The sequence below is a fragment of the Sorex araneus genome, chromosome 9 (assembly GCF_027595985.1).
Source record: "Sorex araneus isolate mSorAra2 chromosome 9, mSorAra2.pri, whole genome shotgun sequence".
Lineage (NCBI taxonomy): Eukaryota > Metazoa > Chordata > Mammalia > Eulipotyphla > Soricidae > Sorex > Sorex araneus.
The window spans coordinates 47,067,950-47,095,474 of record NC_073310.1 but is presented as its reverse complement, the minus strand read 5'-3'; the positions used below and the strand labels follow the sequence as shown (position 1 = coordinate 47,095,474).

Here is a 27,525-nt window from a genome sequence, read left to right as displayed (position 1 = left end):
CCAGACCCAGCTGAACCAACTTCAACATGGACTGCTCCTTGCAGATTATCTCCAGCCAGAGAACTAAGCCGAGACCCCATGCCCGCCCAGGAGGGGAAAGGTATTTCTCTCTCTCGCCTGTCCCTTCCTGGGGATGAAGGGCGTGCCATATTATGACAACCACAGATGGGGTTTACAAGCTTGCAATGATCGAATATCCGGAAGAAATCTCCCTGGACTTAGTTGTTAAAGTACAGAAATACAAAACTGCGAGGCCACAGTAGCCCCAGTAGCGGCCACGCGACCTTATTTCTCTTCACAACAGGTCTGACTCTAGTGGGGTGCTCCTAATAATAATGGTGAGGTTTGTGTTGAAATATTGTATGTAACCAAAGTAAATAGAAAGTAAAGTGAAATTTATCAGTTACAAGGCGGGGGGGTGGGTTGCAGGGGTGGGCGGGATGGGAGGTGTACTGTGTTTTTTTTTTTTTTTGTCTTCGGTGGTGGAATATGGGCACTGGTGAAGGGATGGTTGTTTCAGCATTGTATGACTAAGAGTTAAGCCTGAAAGCATTGTAATTTTCCACATGGTGATTCAATAAAATAAAATTTAAAAAAAGAGAGAGAAAATTATATATGTGGTCATTATCTTACTTTTGAAGATTTCACTCTTCTGGCGCAATGGATAAAGGAGAGAAGGTCATGGGGGTCTGTGACCCCCCCACCCCCCACCCCAGAGTTGTCATTGACCCCCAGGGCTAAGGCAGAGATGGTGGCAAAGGAAGGTAAATGTAATTGCTGTAACAAGTAAACTTCTGTCTTAGCCGCTTACTACAGAAGTTTCATAAAGTACAAAAGAAGCGTTCCAGACAGCAGCTTGCCTCTGGCCGGAGCGTCCGGAACTCTCCCTGCTCTGCCCTAGCCCTCCCACCTTTCACACCAGGATTAGGAGTGCAGAGTTCAGCTCAGAGGGTAGGACAGGCCCAGAGGAAGGGCCAGTGTTATCTAGCCACATCCCTGGTTTTCTTAAACCTTGTGCTGGTAACTGCGGGGCTGCAAAAAGCACCAAGGACATGGCCAGAAAGGAGGGAAATCCGTGGGAAACAGCAACTGGTGTTTCTCTCAGACAGATAATGTTTTCTGAACTCAGTCCCGTTAAGAGCCACTTGCAAAATTCTCCATAGCTAGTAAATAACAGAAGCTAAGTGAAGGCATGAGCTTGGGTCTCTGTGAGCACTGGGACAGGAGAGGTGAGGAAAAAGGTGACAAAGCTTACCAGAACTGACTGAGGTGGGCCTGCAACTCAAATCTCATGTTTGGGGACCATCCTTTTAGTGACCAATGTTTCAAATGAGAAGGGGTCTTCAGAGAGAGTTCATGTGTTAGTTAAACTCCTAGGCCTTTGTGCAGTATGAAAAGCACAAAAACGAATTCTCTAGTCCAACTTTCCAGGAAGTTTAAGTCCGGAATCTTGCCAGGTGAGAGTCCAGGTGGGTACCCAGGTGCCCCGGAAGTGGCAGGAACCTTCTGGTAGTTTTCCAAGGCTGAACCAACACACACCGCAACAGGCAGCCTGGCTGAGACAAACATGTTTGAGAGATTAAGAGGATCAGTGGGATTATGCTTGTGCTTAGTCAAGAAAAGTATTATTTATGAAATTAATAAATGTGATTGTTGTTGGATTTTGCGATCTACTCTGAGTCTACTTTGAATCTTCTGAGTGTAAGTTGGGTTTCAGGCAAGACATGAGAAGGAAGGTGCATCCTGGCAGCTGGGAAAGGGGGTGTCTAGCCTTTTCTGACACATGCTTGCTGGGGGTCCCTTCCCCCATCCTGCTCTAGTCCCTTCAGCATTTCTGACTCTCATCCTGCCAGCTGTATTTTGGTTGTGCTGTGGGATAAACGTTTCATAGAAATGAACCAGATGTCTCCCCCAGTGCATTTGAAAGCTCTCTCTCTCTCTCTCTCTTTCTCTCTCTCTCTCTCTCTCTCTATCAATGCAGAGATGCAGAGAGAGAGAGAGGGAGAGAGGGAGAGAGAGAGAAAAAGAGAGAGAGAGAGAGAGAGAGAGATTTTTTCTCACTCCTGCCAATCAGAACAAATCTCGTCCAAAGGGGAACTTTCCACTCTGCCTTTTCCTGAGGGAGACAGGAGAGTGGCAGAAAATAGAGCTGAAAGAAGTGACTAAATTTTCTCATAAGCTGAATTCAGATGAAAGGAATTTCATGGAGAATTCTGGAAATGAACCATCAAATGCAAAAGCTACACATTAGTAAAAGGAGCTTCCTAAACCTTTCTCCCTCGACGGGTGGGGCGGAGATATGCATGCTAAGAAGATCAGTGGCTGTGAAGTGCCCCCGGCATTAAGCAGCCCTTCACTCCACCGGCCACCTTAGCACCAGAGTCCCCACTGGACTCCAGGTAGCTCTAAAGGCTTCACCGGAACCCCCATCTCTGCTGAACTGCTCAATCATTACACCCCCTGTATGTGTTTCATCAATAGGCTGAGAAATAAGATTTCAAATCAATGGCCTTGTCCCCACAACCAGAATTTATTGAGCCTGAACTCTGCTGTTAGTATGTGAGCACTTCTGTTTCTTTCTATACAGTTTTCAGAAAAAAAAATTACATTAAGAAGCCAGAGAACTGGTGGGAGAATTCTAGGCAAAGGTCCTTCTCTGTTCCAGGCTGCTGTTCAAACCACCCTGCAGCTCCTATGACCTTCCCTTTCTCAGTGCCAAAATGCCCAGCGGAGACCGCCGTATGCCGTGGTCTGATGTGAAGTCCAAGGGAACCAGAGGTGATCACACTGGACACCAGGAGTTGTGCTGGCTGTGAAAGCAGCACAGATGGCCCCAAGCACAGGATCTCCAGGAATTTCCAGACTTAGGAACCCCGCAATTGCCACCCTCAACTCACTCACCTCCCACTCAGATTTTTTTTCTTACCAGCTGATGCCTCTCTTAGGCCATCCCTGGGATATAGTCTATCTTTATAAGCATCACACAGGCTCATTTATCTCTGATGGAAACTCTTGACCATGTTCACTTTTCATCTTGTTCACCTCTCCCCAGAAGAAGCAGCAGTTACGAACTCTCAGCAGCAGATCTGGGACCGTGTCGGGTTACTTTGGATAACAGAAGGGGTGAGAATTTAGGGATAATGGAGGAACTGTGGGCTGTCTGGCCTCATGAGAAGGAGGTTATTTATGAGACAATGGTTCTGTCTCTTGAGGTTGAGATACAGCTTCCTATTTCTAAGTTCTTTTCCTTTGACTCACAACTATCTATCCTTTTACCCCTAGCTCTTCCTGTGATCTGAGATGTGCATTTGTACTAAGCAATGACAGAACTGGGTAGACACAGCAAACCCCACAGAGAGCCAGCCTCGTGGGTGCGCTGTCAGGATGCAAAGATTTCCCTTCCCTTCTTTTGAGAGTCTTCCTTCTAGCTCTTTACAGCCACAAGCACTCTCTTCTGGCGGTAAGTTGTCAAATGAGGTATCTGCCAAAGTGTAGAAATTCCTCCCCCACACCATCACCTTGGCTTAGGAAACAGTATGTTATTTTGCATTTAAGATTTCCCCCCCTTGCGCTCTTGGAAGTTAACATGCTTTTGATCTCAGAAATAGTATTTGAGAGGCAATTAAATGTCTGTAAATTGGTCCTCCTCACCTGGGATATTTGATCCAAAAAAGCCTCAGGCATGATTAAAGTTTACACTAAGTGTATCTAGCACAACTTGCTTCAGAAATAAAAACTGAGTACTGCTGCTATAGAAGTGGTTTGTGGGATTGGCCACAAGAAGGAAATAAAGTCTTATGCTAAAGCATGTCCCTCAGAGTTTGTACTAGGGCTAAAGGGCACTCTAAGAGAGAATGGCTAAGACTTGTTCTCCAAGGATCAGTTAACTATTTCTGTTTTCTCAGTAGCAAAGAGTTCAGAGAATGTTGGCTTTTTTAAAAAAAATATGCGTTTATATCTATGTATGCTTGTATGTATGTATCTACAATCTATCATCAATCGTCCTTTTACCTACAGTATGATTATTTGGAGGCTTAGGGATCGCGCAGCAGGTAAGGTGTTTGCTTTACATGTGGCCACTCCAGGTTCAATCCCTGGCACTCCAGGTGGTCACCTGAGCCGCTTTCCTGACAGTCTTCTTCACTTCTCCTCATCTCAGTTCCCTCTTGGTGCTCTTTCCCTAGGCCCCTTCTTCCTCTGCTCTGCCTAAACTTGAACCCTAACCAAAGATTCTCCCCCACCATGAGGCCTCCCAAAGCTCATCTCCCGTTCCACCTCAACATCACGGCACCATCCCTCTCTCAGATCTTGGAGACTCGGATCAGACCTACTCACTCTACACAGAAGAAAACGAAGGGTGAGGAAACTGAAATTTCTCATAAAAAGACAATTCAATCAGATGGAGGCCACGCCTTCTCAATCTCAGAAGTTTTGGGTTGCTTCTGTGGCTCCAAAGTGCCTTCCTGAAGGCATCAGGGAAAACAAGTTCTTGCTTCCAGCACACATGATAATGTTAACTTTTCAGAACCATGAACAACTTAACAAAGAGTTCAGGGTCTTATAACTCTTTAATAGCAATGTTTGAAGCTATATGAGAAAGCTGCAGTAGATCTATAGAAGAACGGAGGTGCTTGATTAAAAATTAAATTGGGAGACATTTCATGAAATTTAAAAAATATAATTAGAAATACAGAGCATGGAAGTTTTAATAAAATGCCTCTATAAAACACTGTCATGTAGTATCTGACTTCCTGTAATGTGTCCTATTATATCAGGGCATGCATTCTTATTTTCTTAGGCTTTCAATTTGTGATTGCATTTGTAATCCTTACATTTTGCTTTTTTTCCCTCCTATTGGTAAATCAAGTGAATTTTTTATTGCTTACCCATTGACTAGCTCATCCAGAATGGTTCTCTGATTCTCTCCTCTGGACTCTATTATGAATGGATTGTTGCTGAACAAAATGCTTGCAGTGTTTGTTATTAAAAAATAAAATAGCCTGCAGGGCTGGAACGATAGTACAGCGGGTAGGGTGTTTGCCTTGCACACAGCCAACCCAGGTTTGATTCCCAGCATCCCATATGGTCCCTCGAGCACCGCCAGGAGTCACTCCTGAGTGCAGAGCCAGGAGTAACTCCTGTGCATCACCGGGTGTGACCCAAAAAGAAAAAAAAAAAAGGGGAAAAAATGGCCTGGATACACAGGCCTCTTTTCTTAGGATAAGTTTTAGATATTTTTTTAAAGTTTACCGAAGTTCTCAATTAATTATTGAGTTTTTGCTCAATAGTTCCTCCTACTTAACTCATGTGTAGACTATGGTTTCTGATGCTGCCATATTTCATGGATCATACTGGAAGTGCTAGCCTATTTTCAGAGAGATTTTATATCAGGTATGACACTTGCCATATGGGGTACCAGGGTCTCATCCTGGAACCCCATACAGTCCCACAAATCTACCTGAAGTGATCCCTGAGTGCAGAGCCAGGACTTAGCCCCAAGCACAGCTAGGTGTGACCCCCCCCCAAAAAAAGAGAAGAAAAAAGACAAGAAAATGGCAGTCTTAGAACTGAGTACATTAAAGCCATCAGAGTTAATGCTTTGTAAATATGTGACCCGAACTCTGATAGTTACATTTGGATAAATGAATTTTCCAAGGGGTGGTGTGGGGTTGGGTAGGTGGGGGCCTTGAGCCATGGCGGGGGGGATGCTGAATGTGGTAGTGAGTACGAAGGTGGAACACTGACGACCTGAATGTCTATTACGAGCAGTATTGCAAATTATAGTGCCTAAATAAAAATTGGAAACATATTTCCAGGTTGGGAAAGATGAGTAAGGAGAGGCTGGTAAAATCTCAGGGCTGGGAGGAATAGAGACGTTACTGGTGTCCGCTGGAGTACATCGACGAACAACAGGATGACAGTGATACAAAAATAAGAAAAATAAAATGCTAACCCTACCCTGACAATGCAGATTTCCTTGGACGCTTTGCTCAGAACTTTCTAGATGCGTGTGTCTGACCTCTGCACTAAGCCTGTGAGTAAAGCTTCCCACGGGCACAAAACTGAGTCACAGGGAAGCCCATTAATTATATTTTCATAATTAATCATAAAAGAGCTCTTCTTATATAGAGAATTTAAATTCAATAAGATTTATAAGTTGGATCAGCCTTAAAAGAACTTGATTAGGTGAGTTTAAATGTTGTAATTATTTCAATCGTGATTTTTCTTCAGGCTTGAGGAGACTGTCTTTTGGGAATAAATGTCAATCCCAATTATTTTCAGAAGCACAACTCTATCTAGTTTCTAGCCTGCAGTTCCCATCTGCCCTGATTAAGAGCTGGTCTCGGTCAGTCCCTTCACTCCTCTGCCTGATTGTTTTTATTCCAACCTGAAGCTTTCACCGCCCATCCACAGCCTGTAACTTAGGGTATAGAGAATGGTATTTCCAGAGATGGATGTTCAGGGGGTGGAAGTTATGCCACTCTGTTACTGTTTGGACTGAGAGTGGGGGTGAGGAGGACATCCCAGCCTGGCATACTCGGTCACATCCACCCCAAAGGAACCCTGAATAGATAGTATAGCAGAGTAGGGCATTTGACTTGCACACAGATCCACCCCAGTTCAATCCCTGCCACCTCATATGGTTGTCTGAGCCTTCCAGGAGTGATTCCTGAGAACAGAGCCTCAAGTAAACCCTCCAAAATAGATGGGTGGGGGAGAAAGGAAGAAAGTCTCTATATAACACTTACATAGCAGCAAGAGATGGAGAATAGAGGCATGTGCCACCACCACATCCCCCAGTGGGGAACACCTGAGCTTAAGGGCCCTGAGTTTGGAATCAGAACAGGCTGGGTAAACACCACCTGGGAGAGGGTGTGTGAAGGGAAGCTGGGGGTTTTGAGCGTGTTGGGAAATGATAGAATGGTGACTTGCCTTTGTGTGTATATAGATTAAAGAGGCTTAAAGGGTCTAACTGTTGTTAGTAACACCAGATATTTAATCCTTATTTCTATCAGAGATTTAACAAACACTCTTTTGGGTCAGTTCAAGGTAAAGGAATGTATGTAGTCTCCTTGGGGGAGGATGGAAGGGACATTGGAAAACTGCCCATGTGTATTTCCCCAGTGGGTCTCGCCAATAAATTCTGGGTTTATTCCAGACACCAGTACTTCTGAACCTATTCTTCATTTGTCAGTGTTGGGTGCTGAGTACAGAGTGCATATTCTAATATTTATTTTTGATATCACAGAAATTTTGATATGGAAAGGGTAGGTGCTTTGTTCTATATTCTTTTTTTCTTAAAGCTTTGGTGGATTTGGCCAGCCAAGAGACTCATAATTAATATCATTATAAAGAAAAGGATGCTGGAACTTGGTGCCTGTGAAAAAAGCTGGAAATCACCAAAGAGAATGCCAAAGAAAGAGAGCTGGAGGGACTGCAAAACCAAATTCCACCTGATTCTTACATTGGCCCTTACCCAAGGCCATCGGGTTGCCTCCAGATAATCTCTGGCCCAAGGAGAGATCATATGGGTGATTTAGAGGCAAAATAAAAGACAGCAGAATTACATACAATGAGGGGTAGAATGAAATCCAAATTGCTTTGGTAACTCCTGATTTGCTAGGGAAATAGCGCTGCTGTTATTCTAAATGGCATTGACACCTTTTGTTGTTAACGTGACACTCTCACATAAGTTTAATGAACACACAAGTTAATGAACAGCTTATAGTAAAATGAAATCAGTAACCTTAGGGAGCTAGAAAAGAGTTATCAACTTACTTCAGATCTACCTTTACTTTATTGAACTTGGAAACATCTGTGTTAGTCTTGCTCTAATCCTTCTTGAGTTGGCACAACATGATTGTGTTGGAAAGTCATGGAATTTGCCTCATTCATCATTTAATGACACAAAACTTGGATTTAAAAGCTTCTGTGTGATTTGGAAGAATCCAATCTTTGGTCTTAGACAGCTAAATCCTTTGAGAATTTTGAAGTGCAAATATATAAATCATAATACAGTGTTAGGTTCTGTTAATCTTAAGAATATGTGAGTCATATTAAATCTAGCGTATTTTGGACTTAGTCATTTCCTTCAGATAAAATCCAACTTTTCGGCATAAAAACTATAAAGTGTAAAGTAATCCCCCCATCCCTTCACTCCCCCAGATAAAACCTTTTAAAAATCAGAATGGCAACAAAAGGCTATAGTCATTTTAGCAGTAATACCTCCAAACATTGCTTCCATAGTTTAAACTTGTAACTTTTTCCCCCCACTTTTTTTTAATTGATTGAGATTCTGTGATTTTCTGCGGAAGGCAAATTTAACTATGTGGAGAAAGAGAAGAAATACGTGAGTGTATCATATGTGAAGCTGTCATAGTTACTAAGGTCATTCAATGACTATTTTCAGTTTTTTTTTTTTCTGAGCACATGGCAAGATAGCTTTCCTGCCCTCTTTGGGGTACAGTACGGTATTGGAACTTGCTTTGACCTATAATATGTGTATATATGACAGGTATGATTTTAAGGCAGAAACTTTGAGTAAGTTGTTATATTTTGTCCTAACTGATGTAGGGATCATAGAGGCATAGTGCCAAGTTTTTCTAACTGGGGGCTGGAGATAAAGTACAGCAGGTAAGGCATTTGCTTTGCATGTGGCTGATCTGGGTTTGATCCCCAGCATCCCATATGGTCCCCCAAGCACAGCCAGGAGCAATTTTTGAGTGCAGAGATCAGAGTAGCCCCTGAATGTAAAAAACTAAAGCACGCCGAGGGGGCGCGTGCACTCGCGGGCTCTCTAGGCGGCTCTGTCTCACCGCCCGCGTCCGGTGCCCCAGAACCGTTGTGTGTGCCGTCAGTCGAGGGCAGGCGACGGAAGGAAGAAGGAAGAAGGCCAAACTGGTTGCTCGATCCGTTTATTTCATTCTCTCCCTCCGCTTCTCTCCCGCTCTCCTGGGTCTCTCCCCGTGGATCTGCCCCGTGGATCTGGCTTGTGGATCTGGCCCGTGGATCTGGCCCGTGGATCTGGCCCCCCAACCCACTCTCACAGCCTAGTTAAATCTCCACAGCATCAGGGGGTTGGGGCCTACACGTAGGTGTGGTCACCATCAATAGGGTAAGGTCCTTTCCCTTAGGGGATGCTTCTCCTAGGACTTAATTCTCTTTCAGCAGGAGGATCCACCCAAGGGTGGAGTCCCATGAACGTGTTTCTCTTCTCCTCAGCCAGCAAACATATAAGAATTCATAATATTAATTATTTTGTATGGACACAATAAGAGATGCATTAAAGCTTATAGAATTGCTCTCCTGGGGCCATCTCAATCTCAGACTACAGTGCTCAGGCCAGATCAGTCTTTCCTATCCCTGCAGGGTCCCAGTCTCATAATTACTATTGGATCATGACAGCATTTGTCTATGATCAAGCTCTTAACTTATAGTTAAGAATTAGGCACTTTGGCCAGGCCCATCTCGATGCCAGGGTAGCACATAACTCACCGCTTGCCCTGGATCCTTCCTGTCCCACGTCGGGGACCCTACTTTGGGGTGCTAGGAGCTGAGGGCAACTGAGGCTTAAGTGGAGAAAGCAGAGGCCCGGGAGGGAATAATATTTGAGGCCAATTAATTCCCAAGTTATAAAAACATAATATTGTCTTCTTGTGTCTATACAAAACAGTCATAGCTTTAAAGTAAATTATTCAAAAGGCACAAGAAGAAGAGAAAGGCAATATTAACTTATATAATATAAATTCAGTATCCTAGGAAGGTCTGACCTTGCAAATTAGCAGAGTCGGATTAAGGGAAAACCGAGGATTAACTCTTTTGGGGAAGAGAGCATGGAGAAGTGATTATAGCTAAACAAAGGGATGGAAGAGATTCGGGAACACCTTGATGGGTGAGACTGGGGTAAGTCTAAACTCAGGGTAAAACGGGACAAGCTACTTGTGGCAAGGAGGGAAAGGGCAAAGTAATGTCATCCTACACCTGAACATCTCTGGGTATGACCCAAAAACAAAAACAAGAAAAAGTTTTTACTAACCTAGGTTTTCAAGCACCAAAGGGAAATAGAAGGTTTTTACCAACACATGCTAGACAAGAATTAAGTAGTACATTATTTTTGTTGTTGTATTAAAGTCACTGAGAATTTGGTGATTATTTTGGTAATTTTGCTTATTATTACAGTAAACCCTAATTAATTTTGCTAGATACTAAAATTAAGGGCATACATAGATAAAGTGCGAAAAGGGAATACATAGAATACATAGAATGGATCAGTGGCAAATTGATGAACAAATGATTAGATAAATGAATGAATGAGTCAACATAGTTGTGACTGGATAAGTTCAAGGGTTAATTCTCCTTTTTTAAATGGCCTAAATACATAGCTTCAAAAAATATGAAAACCACTATAATTTTATTTTTTTTAAATGAAGACACACTTTCAAGATCATTTTCATAGCAAAGTATCTGCAGATTTTGTAACTCTACATTCTATCTGTATGGTAGACAGAATAATACCTCCACCTCATACCCCAAAAATACATCCCTGTCCTAATGCCTTAAACTGTGAATCTGTTATCTGTTATGGCAAAAGTGACTCTGTAAATGTCAGGATCTTAAGATGGGATTGTCTCCTATTCTGGACAATCAGAGTGAGCACAATGTAATAACAAATCCTTATATGTGATAGAAGGAGGGTGGTGTAAGATATAATTGGCTTGTCCTTTCCCCCTTGCCACAAAGAGTTTAGGTTTATCTGGTAATAATCTCTAAACATTTTAAGACAACATTGGTATGTCCTGTTCCCCTTGCCACAGGAAGCTTAGGTTTATCACAGAGCTCCCGAGGCACTTCCATTACACTGTGTTTATCTGTAAACTCCTCTCTACGCTTTCTTCCCCAACCGGTCTATCACCTTTCCCCCCTAATCAGACTCTGTTAATTTGTAAGGTCAGATTCTTCAGAAATCTATGATTTTATGTGTATGAGTGAAATATTGTCTTTCTTCTCTAGTTTAAAGCAATGTCCTTTTTGTATGGACAAAGGAAGACAATATTATGCTTTGTAATTTGGGATTTAATTGGCTTCAAATATTATTCATTCCTGGGCATCTGCTTTCTCGACTTAAGCCTCAGTTGCCCTTAGTTCCTAGCACCCCAAAAGCAGGGGCCCGACAAGGGACTGAAAGGACAAGCTGTGAGCTACCCTGGCATTGAAATGGGCCAGGCCAAAGTGCCACGATTCTTAACTATAAGTTAAGAGTTTGATCATGGACAAATGCTGTCATGATCCGAAAGCAATGATGAGACTAGGACCCTGCTAGGGATAGGAAAGATTAATCTGGCCTGAGCACTGTAGTCTGAGATTGAGATGACTCCAGGAGAGCAGTTCTATAAGCTTAATGTATCTCTTACTGTGTCCATACAAAATGGTTAATATTATGAATGCTTAAATGTTAGTTGGATAAGGAGAGGAGAAACACACCCATGGGATTCGGCCTTTGGGTGGGTCGTCCTGCTGAAAGAGAACCTGTCCTAGAAGCAGCATCCCCCTAGGGAAAGAACTTTACCCCTATTGATTGTGACCACACCTATATGTAAGCCCCAACCATGCATGCTGGGGGATTTAACTAGGCTGTAAGAGTGGGCTGGGGGTGCAAGATCCGGAGAAGCCAGATTGAGGTCCAGATGGAGAGGAGAAGGAGAATGAAGTAGCATGGGGGAGGAAGAAGCAGGAGGAGAATCAGAGGAGAATGGAGATGGGAATGGAATGAACTGCAACTGAGACCAACCAGCCTGGCTCCCATTCCTTCCTTTGCCTCCTCATCGCCATCAACCTCCCTGGGGTGGGTGGGGGGAGCGTCTCGAGACTACCGAACGCAGGCAGAGGGAGAGAGATAGAGCCTGCTGTATTCCCCCCTTTTTGTGTATTTACACAGGGTGGGGGACCAGAGATGTTCTTTCAGAAGCAGAGGTGGGAATGATGTGGTTGCTGAAAGGGGCTATCAACAAACGCATGTGGGTATCTCTAGAAACAGCAAACACACAGGTTCTTCCTCAGAGCCTCCAAAAGGTATATAATTAATATCACTATTGACATCTTTATTTTGGCTCAGTCAGATCCATCTTGTACAATTGCAAGATAAATAAGTCTGTGTTGTTTTAAGTCATGAAGTTTGTAGTTGTTTGTCAGTGTGGCAATAAGAAATAAATACATCCAATAAGTGATAATAAGAAACTAATGTATATATAACTGTGGTTTTTGAGCTCAAGAAGCACATAACAAAAAAATAGGAGAAACTCAATGCTAGTGCATAGCCACATACTTTATTTTTCTCACCCTATCATTCCAAAGTGGTACTGTAATTTCCCAGAGTATTACTGATGTTAACACTTTCATGTCATTTGCCCTTTTGGCCTTAGAGTTTTCAAAGAAGGTAGTGTGGAATAATCAAATTTTCATTTGTTACTGAAATGGAAGAGTCTCTCATTGTATAACTGAAAACAGTCACTTAACAATCTTATAGAATTGAGATTATAGGTCTGTGAATTTATTTTTATGCTAAACCAGGTCTGGTGTCATCTCTCTAGATCCCAAGTTGTTTTTTTTTTTTTTTTTTTTTTTTACATTTAGGTCATACCCAGCAATTCACAGGGATACTCCTGGCTCTACACTCAGGAATTATTCCTGGCGGTGCTCAGGGGACCATATGGGATGCTGGGAATCGAACCTGGGTTGGCCCTGTGCAAGGCAAACTCCCTACCCATTGTGTGTGTGTGTGTGTGTGTGTGTGTGTGTGTGAGAGAGAGAGAGAGGGGGGGTCATACCCAGGGAAGCCCAGGGATTACTCCTTGTTCTGCATTCATAAATCACTTCTGGTAGTGCTCAGAGAACCATATGGGATTCTGGGGACTGAATCTGGGTTGACTTCGAGCAAGCCAAGTTCTCTGCCCCGCAAAGGAAGTGTCTGAAGGGAAGGAAGAGTTCTGTACAAAATCCTCATTGTGAGGGCTTGCTAGATGCTTGATGTAAAAATAAGCCAGTGTCTGAGCTTGAGGCAACAGTGAGGAAGGCTATGGAGAACTGGAACCCTTGCACCCTACGGGTGGAGTGTCACTGCTTTAATTACATAAAGCACTGCAAAATTTACTCAAAGAATTAAAAATAGAAACTCCAGGGGATCTGGTTCTCCTCTTATTGGCATTTACCATCCAATACAGAAACACTGATCTGAAAAGTTATAGGCCTATCTGTGTTCATTGCAGTATTTATTATGGACAAGGGCTGGAAACAACCTTATACCCATGACAGATGACTGGATAAAGAAACTATGATATCTGTAGACAATAAGGTATCAGTTATTAACAGAGATGAAGCTTGCTATTTGAAACAGTCTTAACCTAGAGGGTATTGTGTTTATAGAGTAAAATCAGATGGAGAAAGATAACAGAGAATTTCACTCTTGCATGGTATGTACAAATAGATGCACTAAATAAAAACAAGGGATTTTTTTTAGACCAAAAGACCAATTAATGGCTACCATATGGCAAGGAGAAAGGAACTGACAATTTGGATGAACAAGATCAGTTGTGTAGTGAAGGGTACAGTTGGAGGTTTGGTGGTGAGTTGAAGGTTGCATACATACACATGCTGACTTCTAAGGATGCATGTCTGAAAAGTATGCCCTCTAACTATGGAATGATACCTGAACAAATGGTAGAAACAATAAAAAACTTAGATAGATAAAAAAGATTTGCCAAGAAAAGGGGTTTGCTAGTAGAAAACGACCTTCTAGGCAGAGGTAGTAACACATTCAAAGGCTTGGTATATGATGGGTGTTTTGAAACAGAGGTTCAATGAGGCCAGACAGGCCAGACTAGAATGTGCTCAGAGGATATAACATCAATCACCTGCTTTTATACCTTCATTTATAAGCACAGAATGTGGACGTAGAACTCTAAGAGATTTTCAGTTCTCCGAAGCCAGAACCTCGGAAGGGGTGTCTGAGCATCTCTGTCCTATCAGCAGCTTCTGCTTTTCAAATTAACCAAAAACACTGCTGAGATGGACTCATGATTTCCTTTTATAGCAAACATGATGTAACTTTGTAAAATGATGCCTTTCTTTGGGTCTACCATGCCCTTCCTTTGTCCCCCATCACTTAAAATCTTCTTACATTTTTTTAAAAAACTGAGGCCGTAACTAGTGGCACTTGGGGGCCACTAGTGCTATTCTCAGTGGCAGTGGAGTGAAGGGGGCAAGAATATGAAATGTGGAGATTGAGCACCTTGCCTTACACACACTACTCCACCACCCAACAATCTCCTCGACCCAACAAACTCTTTTAGATATCAACTTATAAGCCTCCACACCTGACCTATGTAGACCATCTTAATGGGTCCACAGCACTCTCCCAAAGGGTGAAGCTGTGTCCAGATCTACCTGCAAATTTCATACTGCTGTAGATGCAAAGTTCGTACTGCTCAGAGTTCTACTTCCTATCACTGGGTGAAAATGGGCAGAGAAGGAAAAGAGCGACTCCCAATCTAATCCCTCGGAGTCACCCAGAGAGTCTAACTACAGGGAGTCACCATTGGCACAGCAGGAACTCTAGAAACCCAGCAAGGAAGTCTCACTGAAGCCCACCAAGTTCAGTGAGTGCAGACAATTTCGCAGAAGGCACAGCTAACACCAAGAACCACTTGGGTCGGGTGAAGGTGCAGTGATTTTATACCAAAAGCTAAAACATTGACACTATTGAGATTGTGCACAGCTGTCACCTAAACAAACCACAGTAAATGTCTTTTTAAAATTGTCTGTTTTATTTAGTTGAATCCAACCTGCTCAACTTTTGCCTTTAAAATGCACACAGAGGAAAAAAAAAGTAAAAGCCTTTATGAAGTTAGCTTTGGCAATGATGCAACATCCAGAGCACAGGAAATATATATGTATAAACAAAGCTACATCATATGATAAACAATATTAAAAACTTCTGTATATTGGGGTCAGAACATTAGTACAGTGGGTAAGGTGCTTGCCTTGCACACAGCTAGCTTGGGTTCAATCCATGGCATTCCAGGAGCAGAGCCAGGAATTCTCTTCTGGGATTTTAACAAACAAGTTCAGTATCAACTTACCAGCCTTCACATCTGACCTAGTCCTGAACATATCCAAGTGTGGCCTCAAAACCAAAACCAAAACCAACAAATAAACAAAAACTCAACAAAAGAACAAAACAAAAAAGCCACAACCCCCAAAACAAAAAGTTGTATGTCACAGAACACAATGAAAGAATAAGTGTACAAAACACTTGTTAAATCACCAGTGCTTACAAAGAACCACAGCCCAATAAGAACAAAAGAATACATTTTAAAAACAGGCAAAGGACTTGAGTATACATTTCTTTAATGATGATACATAAATGGTCAGCAAACATATGAAGAGAAGCTTGACATCACTAACCATCGGAGAAATGCCAAAAAAAATGCATGAGATATCCTTTCACACCCATTAGGTTGGTATCCACTAAAGCCTGAAACATGACAAGTGATGGAGAGAATACAGAGAAATTGAAGCTCTTGAGTACTATTGGAGAGTGTTCAATGGTGCAACCTGATACAGAAAACAGTGGGTTAATTTCTCAAAAAGTTAAAAGCTGAATTACCACTTGATCCAGTAATCCCACTTCTTTCAAAATGATTGAAAGCAGTACCTCAAAGAAATATTTGTTTGCTCATATTCATAGCAGCATTATGCACAGTAGGCAAGAGGGAAAACAATAGGAAAGTCCATCGTTGTATGAATGGATAGACAACGTGATGTAAATAGAGTAGGATACTATTCAGTCTTTATAAATGAAGGAAGCTTGTCAGATGGATGTTCCAGCATGGATAAAACGTGAGGACCTTATGACAAGTGAAATAAACTAGTCATAAACAGATAATCCTCTATGTTTTCACACATAAGACTCTAGCAGTAGTAAAATTGGTCAAAGCAGAAAGAATGGTGGGGACTGGGTGCTGGGGGCTGGGAGAAAGGAAAGTTGCTTAATCCATGAAGTCCCAGTGTTGACATGGAAGTGTTCTGGATATCTGCTTAGATACCATATGAATATATTTAGCACTTTAGAAATTTACCCCCAAAAGCCAATTAAGGGGCAAGAGAGATGGCTCAAAGGGCTTGCCACATGCTCTGTAGGTTGATTCCCAAGCACACTGGGAGTGACAGCCACCCTCTTGGCCCCCCACTCTAACACACACACACACACACACAACAACAACAACAACAAGAAGGAAGGGGTATCCTGGAGTATCCCCTGAGAAGCAGTGCCCCATCCCTACCTTTTTCTCCACACACAATAAAACAAAACAACAAACTCCCATAAATACAGTCCGGTGATGAAGTTTATGAGGATGTGCTTCATTGCCATAAAAGTATGCAACATTCTTTAATAATATAGACTCTTTAATGATGGTAGCTGGCTTTTTAAATTCTAACTGCATTGGTCCTGAATCTTCACAACTCTATGGAGTAGTCCCTGTTCTTCTCCTCAGCTTACAGCAGAGGAGACATAGTATGAGACGAGGAGCAACGTGCCAAGGACTACACCCAGAGGGGAGCCTGGGCAGAGGCTGATACTCTTAGTGCCACACCCCCACTGGTTGTACTGATTTTCTGCAACTTCCCGTAAATCTCTAATTCAATCGAATACAAATGAGACCAGCCAGCATGATAAAGTTGAGTTATAGCTTCTTTTTAGTTCCCATTAAACATCATCAAGAGATTTGATTTATGAGTATGGTGCAAAGCCTCTATCCCCTTTATGGGCTTGAACCTCAACTTTTTCCTTACAGAATAAGGCTGAGGAGAAACGGTTATGGCCCAGAATTCTATTCACTACCCGGAGTTAGAAATGCCTCAAATCTTGCTTAGAGAGTTGAGTTCACTTTCTGGGGCTGTGGGTGAGGTCTGGCCGCTTCTCTAGAGAGCGCAGGTTTCTGCAAGAAATACTCGTTATCCCCAAACTCTAAAACTTAAGCAACTTTCAGCATTACGTAAGACAGTTTCCAGTTTCTCTTAGAGATACATATATTATGGACAAATTCAGGATCCCTGCCCAACCACCTTTGGTCTGGTCTTTGTCTTGGGGATAAAAATCTCCCAGAAGGTCACAGTTCACTCCCGGGTAAACTGCTATTTTCAGCTGTGCTGATTTCAGTAACAGTTGCTGAATAAAAAGAGAACTTAAAATAATGGCTTTAATACTTGTTACTTCCTAAGTTCACAGGCTGAATTTTGGTTTCTAGCATAATAGACTCATACTTAGAAATACATGGTTCTTTGTTACTTCTTTGCAATGGAGAGGAAAAACCGAGTTACCCCAATTGCTTTGTGTAAAGAGCTTAGAACAACAAAGCATGAAGTTCTTCCTTTGGCCCAGATGAGGGCACTGCTAACCTCTTCCCTAATATTTGCTTACTCCAGGTGACAAGAAGAGAAAACCACAACACCGCCACTGCAGTTAGTCAGGTTGGATGACAGCAGCTGGCTTGCTTACTTAATGTCACTTTATATTTAGATGCTTCATTTTCCCGTTATGGTCCCACCTCCAGTTACATTGATGGATTTTCAAGGTTGACCACATGCATATCATTTAGGGGAGTTCAAAAAGCATAAATTCTCAGAACATCCTAGAATTTCTAATTCAGTTGTCTATGGGTTGCCAAGGAGTCAGTTTCTTTCTTTCTTTTTGGGTCACACTCAGCGACGCACAGGGGTAACTCCTGGCTCTGTACTCAGGAATTACTCCTGCTAGTGCTCAGGGGACCACATGGGATGCTGGGATTCGACCCCGGGCAACGCCCTACCTGCTCCAGCCCCAGGAGTCAGTCTCTTTAAGAAGTATTTCCTTACAGAATGATCTGTCCCCTATGTTGGACATAAAGAGGGAACAACAAATGGCCAAAGGCAACGAAACCTCAGAACTGGTCTATAGCCCTGAGCTCACTTGGGGTGTGGGGAGATCGGGCCGGGGCTGGGGGGGGGTTAAAGGACAATAAAACAGTGACCCTGAGACAATGGTGGAGGAAAGCAGAGACTCTCAGGGAGAGTGTGGTTCTAGAATGTTGTATGCACGAAATCATCATTAACAGTATTATAAATTATGGGTGGCTAAAATAAAATAATAAAGTAGGTTGGGGGTGGAGGGTTAGCAGGAAGAAGTATCTCCAATGTTTCTAGTATGTAGGTAGGGTGAGAACTAATGCCAGGTGTTATTGAAAAGAGTTTCACTAGGGAAACTAGAAATTACTTTTATAATTTAAATTTATCTAAATGCTAAATCAGGCATCATTCATGGGGACCTTTGTCCTTTGTGAATAATGCTTCTCCCCAGACCTGGAAAAGCACGAAAATTCCCTCCTTTGAGTGGATCTTACCTCCTTCACCTCCATCCTTTCCCCCTGACTTCTTGTTCCTTCCTAGGTACCCCATCTTCTCTCTGGGTCAGTGACCTTAAACCAGCTGACCACACCAGGATATGGGGTTTGTTTTCTCATCCCAGAGATGTCTCAGGCCTCCCCTTGGAGAGCCCCAGTCCCGATGTCTCAGTGTCCCCAGGACTCCGTCCAACTGGACTGTTCTTTCCCACGTCTGGGTCCTCCCCTACTTAAGCTCTAACGGCAAAGGGCAAAGATCCATCCTCCTGTCACTGTAGCCCTGACTGTACAAGCAGACAGGCCCTAGGCCTTGGGACCTTTTGGATCAACAAGGAAAATGTCCACTGGGCCAATGACTGTCTTACTGTTCGAGAAGGTGGCAGAGAGCAAGGGCACCAGCCAGGGCGGCCACATGCAAACTTTTCCGAAGCTGTCCTGGCAGCCTCACAGACTTCAGGGGTGTCAGTGCCTGTGAGCGCCAAACCATGGGGAACCTTGTATCTGATAGGCTTCTGGAACTAACGAGATGAATGCAGACACCATAAATTTGGCTACAAAAACATGAAGAGGTGACTGTAGGGATTATGTAGCAGAAGAAGTGGGAGAGGCCTATTGGGGAAAAAATGATAATATAACTGGCTTCCACAAGTTCCTGGCTGGCAGAAGGAGGTGCTTCAGTGAATATGCAAATGCTTGGGGCTCTTCTGCTTCTGCTTCAGTATGCAAAGACCCAAGGCTATCATTGTACCATGCTCCTAGATCCTCCTTTATCCAATTGACTCTGGAGAAACAAAATTCTTGATGACCCCTGGGATCTCTCCTCTGAAAATTCCATGGTGTGGAAGGTGGTCTCTAAGATGTACTTGAACTACAGCCTACTGATCAGAGTCTCACTTTCCTGCTCAACCAGTTCTTCTCATTCATCTGGATCCTCAGAGATAAGAAGTCATCAGAGCTTGGTTTTGTGAGGCTGCTTTCTTTCTGCATCCTTCTGTAAAGGCTAGGTTTTCACTGTGCACCCCCGACAGAAGTCTCGAATATTGCAGAGAACATGCTCCTTGCTCACTTCCCTTTGGACGAACTTCTACCCCGGTACAGTTTCCAACCCTTGGTGTCCTCCATGCACACCTGGCTAGACAACAGGGACAGCCTACCTTCCCCTCAAGCCAGGACCACTGTGAGCAGCAGTGAAGTGTCTACTGGACTATGAGGATCGTCTTCTACATGGAAAACTATGAAGTGCCCATGAAATAAGCAAACCACTGACAAAGTCAGCTCAAAATACTCTTTGTGATGTATTTATTTCTCTTCCATGAAAAGTTTGGATAGAGAAACTCTCTTACAATCACACTGCTCATTTATTTAGTTACCTATTGGGTTGGGGCTACACCCAGACACTCTTAGGGCTTACTCCTGGCTCTGCATTTAGGATTACTCCTGGCATTGCTTGGGGGACCATATGGGATGCTGGAGATTGAACCTGGGATGGGATGCTGGAGATTGAACCCGGGTCGACCACGAGCAAGGCAAGAAGAGCCTTACCTGCTGTACTATCTCTCTGGATCCTTCTATTACACTTAAAAAGTTCCTTCCCCTTTTCTTTATGGTTGCTGAGATGACAGAGAGGAGGGTGTGATCACACAGACTTGATTTGGGTCTACAGAGGTGGCAAGCTTTGTTTTGGGGTGGGCAAATTGCTGTGCCTGTGTATGGTGTTAGCAAACTTGCCAGGGAGCCACAAACTTGCAAGATAGGTACTCTGCCCCTGAGCTGACTATGGCTGCCACGAAGCCCATTTTTCATACTAAAGTACTCAGAAAGTAGATCTGTGGACTTTGACCCAAAGTAACACTATTTCTAGCGCAGCCACTGAAGATTTAATTCAACTGTGATCTTGGGCAGGGGAGGGGGCTAGCTCTTATGAGAGATGCAATTTGGGTGGCTATTTTTAGAAAAATTATGAATACGAATTTTGTTCAGGCTTCTGGAACAGGATCAACGCTGTGGCGTCATAGTCCTTTTGAATGAATGAATATAATGAAGGAAAAGGATCATTCGCCTGGGACTGTATGATACCACTAGGTGGCAGTATAGCACAAAATGTGAAAAGCTGATTCACACACGGGATTGGAGAATCTCCCTCAAAAATGTTTGCACCTATAATTTGCATCCTGTGCTTTGCAAGTGTGTAGTCTCTTTGTGTGACAGAGCTCTGGGCAAAACAACCTGATTTCCTTGAAGGATTACAGGAGTCTGCAACACTTTCGACACAGGGCAAGGAACTGGAATGGTGATACAGTTAGCTCCTTTAACTTTCTTAACATTCCCCTTTTTGGTGTTATGGTACTTTCAAATTGCATTTATCATAAAGCAAAAAGAAAGTGTTTCACACTAATTCTTAAGTAATTTTAATGAGCTTTGGCTTTACTAATCATTTAAATCATATTAGACTTTATTTACATTGATCTTCTTGCCACACAGTAATCACATTCACTCCCCCCACCCCCCATATTTGACAAGATTTTCAGAAACTAACACTTGTTTGTTTCATAGAGTAATAAAGGATGAGGACACACCTGCATGGCACAAAAGGGCGTTCTAGCAAGGGACTCAGTTGCTTGTCCACTGTAAGTGACTAAACAGAGACCCTCTTCTCTCACCCCTAAAATCAATGGTGGGCTTCTAATTCCATTAGCAGATAACACTTGGATTTTGACAAATTTTTGGACTCAAGCTTCAAAGGCTAATCAACCAGCACTTGTGCTTTAGCATCAGCCACTAAAGATGCGTTTCTGGAGATTACAGATGCAGGGTTTTGTTTTGTTGTTGCTGCTGTTGTTTATAGAGTTGTCTGGAATATCATGCCACTCAAGAGAATGTTGGTGCATAAGGAATTCAATAAGCATGGGATTCTTAGCGATTTTCCATTCAACATGGTGGTAAAAACTATAGGAAATGCCCTCAAATTTTGACTTGATAGTTGCAATGGAAAGTTAACAGCTAGCTAATGCACAGTCCATAAGCAAGTCTGTGAATCACCAGGTGGTTTAGAAGCAGTCAAAGACTGGGCACCAAAGTTACAAAACAGTAATTCTTTAATGAATAAAACTTCTGGGAGATTTTACAATGCCTCTGACTTGAAATATTAAAATCGGCATTATAGCTCAAGTAGGTGTTCTTCTTGCACATCTAATTTTAAAAATCCAATTAACACCAAGAATGACTCTGGGAAGGATTTGCAAAATGTTTCCACCAAGAAACTCTTCTTAAAAGCCTCTTACTTGAGCAAGATCAGTCAAGGAAGTAGTTTCCATCCTATTCATTAAAAAAAAAATCAAACCACTAAATATTCCTATTAGGAAAAATAAAGAGAACAAACATCTTAGCAGGATGCAGAGCACAAATTCTCTCCCATCCCACAATGTTTGATGCCCCCATCATTAGCAAGGTAGCTGCCCATTTCTTATTTTGATTGACAGGTTAATAAGGGACCTGGGGCTATCTTTTCAGTATGAACACACAACCTTACCAATTACTTTTAAATTATTGCTAATCTGTCAGAAAATAACAAGCAGGAGGAATAAAAATATCTGAAAAAAAGAGAAATGTCTGCTGAAGAAGCTTTAACTTCCGGTACTTTAAAAGGTCCAGTTCAGAAAACTTGCAGGAATTTAGTCAATAGAATTTAGGCACTGAGGTTTTTTTTTTCCCCAAGAAAAACTTGTAGTTTATAATAGTTCATTGGTTCAATTAGGAGCGAAAAAGAAGGGAGTTTTGTAATGCAATTGTCCAGCAAAGGAAAACGCTTTAAATTGGGGGATTATGTGCACAGACCACCTGTAGGGCATTCAGAACCCTTTTCTATAATGCTTCAACCCATGCCTAGCTGCCAGCAGGCTGGCTAACAATGCGGGGAAAAGCTGTTTAAAAGGCTGAGCGTACTTGGGCCTCTGGGCTTCACTAACTGTTACAAGTCTTCCTCTCCCTCGCTCTCCTTTTTAAAGTAAAAGTCCCACATCCCTTTAATAGAAGAACTTTAAGGCTCCGCGGTGGCCAATTGGTCTGCACTAAGAGGAGCCGGGCAGCAGGGAAAGAAACTTCAGACTATACAGCACATTTGGAGAGGAGAAAAGATCAAAGTTTTTCCAACTCAAAAGACCAAGTTCCCTACAGATTAACCCTATTCATTTAGCTCCTCTTAAAGGAATGATGTGCTGAGCCACTGGGCAGACAGGTAAAAAGTTCAACAATTGCCAAAGCATTCTTCTGCTAATTCAACAGCCTTCTGCTCAAATAAATTAGCTTAGTCTTGACAGAGGAACAATAGCTTTTTTCTCTAGGAAAAGCAGCACATTTGATATACACAAGCATGGAAGGTTATTAAGATGTTAACCCGTTGGTTTAATCCATTAAAGAGCCCCTGCTCCACTCCCAGATTGTGGAGTGACTTATACTGTAGGAAGTGTCATCTGCGTTAGAAAAACGTTAACTCATGCACTGCTGAAATGGAGGGCAGGCAGATCCCTGCAAAACCAGGTGCACCGAATCACCAACCCATGACTGTGTTGTCTGGGAACCTTTCACACAAGATAAACCACGAGGTCTGAGTGGAATCAGCGCCTAGCAAGCGATCTGCTAAGGTGAGTGGTCATCCACGGATGGGGAAGGAGCTACCCTTCAAAATATCACATTTGGGGGAGCTTCAAGAACTCCCATCGACTTCAGTTCCACAATAATTACTTTGCTAACAACTCAAGAACTAGAATTTGACAGGTGATGGTCTCCACACCCAAGTCAGTGTACAGAAGGAGACGCCAGAAAATAAATGTCTTTCTCCCCCAACCGGCCCCACTCTCAGCCCGACACATGTCCTTAGCCAACATTTACAGGGTAACAGCTCTGAAGAGGAGGGGGGGAGGGGGAGGGGATAATGCTTAAATCATTTATCAAAAGTCATTTTATTGACAAAATAGAATACTTATAATTTGTTCTTACAGGGGTGGCCTCTAAACTTTTTACAAAAAAAATGTACAGGCTGTATGTATATCTTTGGATATGTACATATTTTACACGTTTGTTTGTCTTTTTTTTTTACACAATTTAACAAATAATTATATAAATACATCCTCTAATGTAAGAAACCCGTATTTACTTGGGGGTGTACAATTAAGACATTTGTTTGTTTGTGTGTTTAAGGCATCTGCCTGGTCATTAAGAAGACCCGAACCGTGCAAGCCCGTCAGGTCGCGCAGCCCCTCCGCTAGACGGGGAGGACGCGCTGACGCAGGAGAGCGAGGGGGAGAAGCAGGTTCCTCTCCCGGGAAATCTGTAGATGGGACTTCAAGCTCCGCACAAGGCAACCGCAGAGGGCTCCAGACCCGGGCTGGCACGGCGCGGCAGAGTCCACCCTCCTCCGGGCACAGAAGTTAACGCCTGGCGGGAAGAGCCCCGCGCACGTCAGTGGAAGGCCAGGGGGGCTGGGGCTGGAGCCTTCAATGCCAGGTACTTTGTTCTAAGTGAGTCCTTTAAGTCCCAGCTAATGGATACCATTAAGAGTTCATTATCATGCTAATAGCAATCAACACGGTGAAGGGGTGGGAACCTGGGGCCCCTCGGGGATCCCTCGGCAGCCCTGGGTCTCCAGGACCCCCGCCCCCCTTTCCTTCCGGGTGCCCCCTCCCTTCCCTCAGACCTGGGACAATGGCATCTGCTTTGGATAAGACACAGAGCTGGCCGTGCCAGATCGCCACGTCAGGCCGGTGCTGACGTCGCTGTAGAGGGAGCCCGCCCCGCCGCCCGGCCCCCCGCCCCCGCCGGCGCCCAGGCCGCCCCCGCCCCCCGGCCCGACGGCGCCCCCTGCCGCCGCGGCGCCCGCGCCCCCACCCACCGCCGCGCCCTTGCTGGCCCAGCAGCAGCGGGTGCACAGGGCCCGCCACGACTCGAGCGTCTTGCCCGACCAGACCCACACGCCCGACGTGATGCCCACTACCAGGCACATGAAGTACTTGAGCATGAAGACGGCGTAGTCGGGCCGGCGCGCCTGGTCCGGCTGCAGGTCCCGCAGGCACGGGCAGTTGTGCGTGGCCTCCCAGCGCGGGCGGTTGTGCTGCTCGTAGAAGAGGCAGGCGACCACCACGGCGGCGGGCACGGTGTAGAGCACAGTGAAGAGCCCGAGGCGGATCATGAGTTTCTCCAGCTTGTGCGTCTTGGTGGGGCCGCCCTGCTGCTTGATGACCGAGCGGATGCGGAAGAGGGACACGAAGCCGGCCAGCAGGAACATGGTGCCGATGAAGAGGTAGATGACCAGCGGCGCCAGCACGAAGCCGCGCAGGTTGTCGAGGCTCTGGTTGCCCACGTAGCAGATGCCCGCCACCGGGTCGCCGTCCACCGAGCTGAGCGCCAGCACCGCGATCGACTTGACGCTGGGCACCAGCCACGCGGCCAGGTGGAAGTACTGCGAGTAGCCGGCGATGGCCTCGTTGCCCCACTTCATGCCCGCCGCCAGGAACCACGTGAGCGACAGGATCACCCACCAGATGGAGCTGGCCATGCCGAAGAAGTAGACGAGCAGGAAGACCACGGTGCACAGCGCCGGGCCGGTGGTCTCGTAGCGCACGTGCTGCTCCACGGCGCCCAGCTCCTCGTACTCGCCGCGGGCCCCCGGGCCGCCCGCGCCCGCGCCCGCCGCGCCCGCGCCCGCCGCCGCCGCCGCCGCCGCGCCCCCCGCGCCCCCCGCGCCGCCCGCGCCCGGCGCGCCGCCGCTGCACGCCACCTTCTCGTGTCCCGCCACCAGGCGGACCAGGTAGCCCACGGACACGAAGAGATAGCAGGCGGACAGGAAGATGATGGGCCGCTCGGGGTACTTGAAGCGCTCCATGTCGATGAGGAAGGTGGACACGGTGGCGAAGGTGGACACGAAGCAGAGCACTGACCACAGGCCGATCCAGAAGACGGTGAAGGCGCGCTCGTCCTGGCTGAAGAACGGGTTGTGGCAGGGCAGCGCGCAGTTGGCGATCTGGCCCGTCTTGACGCGGTTGTAGAGCGGGTGCCGCTCGCTGGACACGCTCACCATGGGCGCGCGGCACTGGCAGCCCGGCTCGCAGGGCGCCGCGCCGCCGCCAGGGGGCCGAGCCTTCCCGCCGCCGCCGCCGCCGCCGCCGCGCGCGGGGGGCGCCGCCGCGTCCCCGCCGCCACCGCCCCTGCCGCGGGACGGGGGCCGGGCCCCGGGCGGGCGGCCGTGGCCGCTGCCCGAGGGCGGCTGCTCGCCGGGGGGCGGCGGGGGCAGGCGGCGCGGCGGGCTGGGCGCGGCCGTGGTGAGGTCGGTGCGGTTGTAGTCCATGCACAGCGTGTCGGGGTTGCCCTGCTCGGGCAGCCGGTCGCAGCGCATGCGGTCGGGCCAGGCGAAACCGTACTGGCGCATGAGGGGCGCGCAGCCGGCCTTGGCACGCTCGCACACCGAGCGGCACGGCGGCAGGGGCTTCTTGTAGTCCTCCAGGCAGATGGGCGTGTACATGCTACACAGGAAGAACTTGAGGTCGGGCGAGCACTGAATCTCCACCAGCGGCCAGAACTGGTGCACCTCCAGGCCCGCCTCGTCCTGCGTGTCGTGGTTGAACTGGTTGGGCATGTAGGTGTAGTTGTAGCCGATGCCCTTGCACAGCGGCACGGTGATCTCTTGGCACGCCAGCTCCTTGGCCGAGGCGGCCGCCGCGCCACTCGAGCGCTGCAGCAGCGCCAAGGCGGCCAGCAGCGAGGTCACTTCCAACAGGTAACCCCACTCCATGCTGCGCGCCTCGGCCCTGGCCCTCCAGGAGGGGCGCGGAGGAGCGCCGGGGACCCCGGAGTCAATCGCAGGAAGGGGAGGGCGGGTGCCCCGCGAGTTTCTCTGCTGCTTCTCCGCGGAGGAGGGTCCGTGTGTCTGGGGGTGGGGGGGAACTCTAGTCCCTTCCCGGGACGCGTCCACACGGCGCAGTCCAAAGCCCGGGCAGGGGCAGTCCGTACCTCCCTTCCGCGGCTCCGGGGAGCCAAGGGTGGCTGCAGGCGTGCACCCGAGTCCCCGAGTGTCCGCCCGGCTCACTCCCGGTCGAGCTCAGCCCTGGCGGAGCCAAGTGGCTGGCCCGGGCGCATCGTCCCCCGCTCGCTGGTTCTCTCTTCCGCGCGCGCGCGCGGCCACTACCCCGCGCGGCGCCGGGGACGGTGACTTTGCCCGGCACGCAGAGGGGCTGGCGGCGCGGCAAGTTTCCTTTCGGGCCGCCGTGCGCAGTCAAGATGGCTGGGCCAGGCCGCTCCCCGCGCCGGGTCAGCCCTCGCGGCCCCCTTTCGGCCCCCGCGGGCTCATGCCCGCCCCCGAAGCCGCGCTGCCAGCCGCCCGAGTTCGAGACCCGCCTCCGCCGAGGCCGCCGCCCTCTTTCCCACCCCCCGCTTCGGTCCGTCTGTCCGCCGGCGGGGACCGACGGACCCCGCCTCCGGTTAAAAAGTCCGAGCCACACTCCAGCCGGCAATCCAGCGACGCGCAGGCAGTCCCGTTCTGGCTCCACGCAGCACCAAATCCACACCAGAAGGCGGAGCAGACACCTGAGCGGCACGGCCCGCGCCCCGCCGCCGCCGCCGCCGCTGCCGCCGCCGCCTCCGGAGGAGCAGCGCCCTTCACCCAACTTCACCGCTCTGGTCCCGCTCGCGCCGCCCGACCGGCTCATGAATATTTATACGGCGCGGACCAGGTCTCCGCCCCCGGCCGGGCGAGCCAATCGCCGGGCGGCGGGGGAGGAGTCTACTCGCTCCCAAGGCTCAGCCTTCCTTAAGGCGGCGCGGAGTGCACGCCAGACAGTGCGTGCTTTCTGCGGTTGGAGAGTTTGGGTAACCTTGGGGTTGACCGCCACTCGGGTCCCTACGGCGCTCAGTGCGTCCGAGGTCTTGGTGCCAATTCCCCCTGGGTCTGTGCTTGAGCCTTGGGACGGGGTTGATGCCTCACGGGGCCTCTTCTAGGTGCTTTTCAAAGCAGCCACGTCCCTGCCCGCTGCTCTCCGCTGACGGGGGAGGGGGGACCCCGCGCCCCTCTGCGGGTCGGGTGGTGGGGAAGCCCCGCTGCAAA

General features: G+C 46.6%; 1 protein-coding gene across 1 annotated transcript; it reads right to left on the bottom strand.

Annotated features, from left to right (window-relative positions):
• Positions 1 to 20,358: 20,358 nt before the first annotated feature.
• FZD8 (frizzled class receptor 8) lies at positions 20,359 to 27,114 on the bottom strand. Its single transcript, XM_055147434.1, has one exon. The coding sequence runs from the start codon at positions 26,215 to 26,217 to the stop codon at positions 24,121 to 24,123; it is 2,097 nt and encodes a 698-aa protein (XP_055003409.1). The 5' UTR covers positions 26,218 to 27,114; the 3' UTR covers positions 20,359 to 24,120.
• Positions 27,115 to 27,525: the final 411 nt, after the last annotated feature.

What these genes read in the sequence shown, in the direction of transcription:
- FZD8 (XM_055147434.1), bottom strand. Translation starts at nt 26,217, where the DNA reads ATGGAGTGGGGTTACCTGTTGGAAGTGACCTCGCTGCTGGCCGCCTTG.